We start from the raw sequence: 2,933 nt of genomic DNA, 5'->3' as shown, positions 1-2,933 counted from the left end.
ATATTACAAGCGGAAGGCTCTTATACTGAAGACGTGCATGTTGACAAAGAATACCACAATTCTGATGACGGAAGCTAAAGGTTGGGTCATTCAGACACCCACTGGACATCCGAGGGGTCTGTGTAGAGGAGAAGAGAGGACTGGCCGTACTGAGTGAGTTAAAAGTGACTCTGAATGAACTAAAACCCGCTCTGGCAAAGTGGGTTTGGGCGTTGGACTTGTGTTCCAGTTGTTCACCAGAGATCATGGTTCCAGGCCCTGGCGTTGTGTGTCCTTGGGGAAAAGGGACGTTACTCCGGTTGTCATCACCTTAACTCCACCCAGGTGTGAACGGGTGCCTGACCTCCGGTTGGGAAAGGGTTAACAGTGGCGGCAGGAGAGGGTTAGGCCCCGCCTTCCTATGCCGAGCCCTGGACACAGTGGGTTAGATGGAGTAAAAGCTATGAGATGTTTAAAATGACATGGATACTTCTTCTCTTCGTTCGTTCGTTCGTGGGCTGCAACCCCCACGTTCACTCGTATGTACACGAGTGGGCCTTTACGTATATGACCGTTTTTACCCCGCTATATAGGCAGACATACTCCGTTTTCGGGGGATGTGCATGTTAGGTATGTTATTGTTTCCATAACCCACATAACGCTGACATAGATTACAGGATCTTTAACGTGCGTATTTGATCTTCTGATTGCGTGTACACACGAAGGGGGGTCAAGCACAAGCAGGTCTGCACATATGTTGGACCTGGGAGATCGGAAAAAATCTCCACCCTTTTCTCACAAGGCGCCGTTACCGAGATTGAAAGTAAAACACATGGATACATAGACCGCGACAGTCCTCGGTCAGAGACCAAACTCTAAGCACGGAGTCCTTTGCAAAACAGGCTGTCTACCTGGGAAGAAATTTGTATTCTATCTTATTTCATTTTATTTGATCTATTTATCTATTTCACTTTCATTTTATTTCACTTTACCTTTATATATCATTTTAGTTCACTACAATTTGCTTTATTTCTTGTGTTTTAATCCAATTCATGATCTAATTTTATTCTATTTCATTTTGTCGGTTTTTTTTTTTTTGTGCTTTATTTCTATTTCTCTTTTTTTATCTTATCATCGTATGCAGATGACAGCATGGTGATGGTGGCAAACAGCGATGGTTATAAACACTCACAACACTCGGTTGACTCTACAAGAAACAACACAAAAATGAGCAACACCGAGAAAGGACAGTTCCGACAACTCTAATGTCATTCAGGTCCCGTTCTCTCCCCTTTCAGTACTTAACCACGGCAGTCTGTTGTGCGATTGCGTTGATGTGATCGTGAGCTTCTTCAGAAACAACGGGAAACCCCAGCGGACAAGACTAAAGTGTTAAGCACAGAAACAGCAGCAGTAGCAGCTTGAACATGATGCTGCGGATACTGAAGACAGTGTATCACAAGGCCTTCTCTCCCGCTAACAACAGTGTCCAGGAATCGGATGGCAGCTTCTTCGAGGGATTCACTGCCCTGGCTTGGAGGCAGGAGAACAAGAGACTGCGGGCAGCTACTGAGGTGGGTGTGATGAGCTGGGTTTTTTTTTTTTTTTTCGTTTGTTGTTTTTTTCTTTTGTCTTCTTCTGGTATTGTGTGTGTGTGTGTGTGTGTGTGTGTGTGTGTGTGCGTGTGTGTGTGCGTGTGTGTGCGTGTGTGTGTGCGTGCGTGTGTGTGTGTGTATGAGTCAGTGAGTGAGTGAGTGAGTGAGTGTGTGTGTGTGTGTGTGTGTGTGTGTGTGTGTGTGTGTGTGTGCGTGTATGTGTGTGTGTGTGTGTGTGTGTGTGTGTGTATGAGTCAGGGAGTGAGTGAGTGTGTGTGTGTGTGTGTGTGTGTGTGTGTGTGTGTGTGTGTGTGTGTGTGTGTGTGTGTGTGTGTGTGTGTGTGTTCTTCTTCTTCTTTCTTACTTTCTTTTTTTTTTTTTTTTAATCTCAAGGCCTCACCAGTCCGTTTCCTTTATTTCTTCTTAAATCAAATTTTATTATTTTTATTTCTTTATTCTAATATAGCATAATTATACTATGCAGCGTAAGCGTATGGAAAAATCCGCCTCCTTTGTGCCCTGCTTGCGTATAGATACGAAGGGGGTTCACCTCCGTTGACCTGGGAGATCGAAACAATCTCCACCCTTTACCCCACCAGGCGCCATGACCGAGATTCGAACCCGGGACCCTCAGATTGAATGTCCAACGCTTTAACCACTCGGCTGTTTTCTCCCGTCAGAATCAGAACCACAAACCACTACCACTGCTTTCTCAGTCTTAAGCAAACTTACGGAAGGGTGTATTTAATAATAATAATAAAATATAAATGATAGTATTTATATAGCGCTGAGTCTTGTGCAGAGACAAATCTAAGCGCTTTCACACCAGTCATTCACACGCATGCATACCTCCTAAAACTGAAGACAAGGGAGAGGCAGAGAAGGGAGGCTATCTTGTGAAGAGGTGGGTTTTAAGTTAAGGCCAGACTTGAAAGAGCTTAGTGCGGAGACCTGACGAAGCGAAGAGGAAGTTCATTCCAAATGCAAGGTCCAGAGAAAGAACGGCGCCCACACAAGTAGCTGTCTTAGAGGAACACATCGCATCAGTTGTTGCCCATAGCTGACAGATATCTCAGTTGAATGTCGTCCATCCTGAATATCATCAACTGAGCAATGTGTGTTCAAACTGACTTTACTGATGCCATACGCTGACCCATGCGTCATTTTTGACTCACTTGTTGTGTGTGTGTGTGTGTGTGTGTGTGTGTGTGTGTGTGTGTGTGTGTGTGTGTGTGTGTGTGTGTGTGTGTGTGTCCGTGGTAAACTTTAACATTGACATTTTCTCTGCAAATACTTTGTCAGTTGACACCAAATTAGGCATAAAAATAGGAAAAAATTCAGTTCTTTCCAGTCATCTTG

General features: G+C 44.4%; 1 protein-coding gene across 1 annotated transcript in view; it reads left to right on the top strand.

Moving 5' to 3' along the window:
- Positions 1-1,406: 1,406 nt before the first annotated feature.
- The window catches only part of LOC143292319 (BAI1-associated protein 3-like), a 180,208-nt gene continuing 178,681 nt past the window's right edge, over positions 1,407-2,933 (top strand). Inside the window, exon 1 of the mRNA XM_076602507.1 lies at positions 1,407-1,553. Within this exon, the coding sequence (XP_076458622.1) occupies positions 1,407-1,553 (147 nt within the window). The remainder of the gene's footprint in view (positions 1,554-2,933) is intronic.

The sequence above is a fragment of the Babylonia areolata genome, chromosome 18 (assembly GCF_041734735.1).
Source record: "Babylonia areolata isolate BAREFJ2019XMU chromosome 18, ASM4173473v1, whole genome shotgun sequence".
Taxonomy (NCBI): Eukaryota; Metazoa; Mollusca; class Gastropoda; order Neogastropoda; family Buccinidae; genus Babylonia; species Babylonia areolata.
Note: the sequence above shows the minus strand (reverse complement) of the source record. Positions and strands in the feature narration are given on the sequence as shown.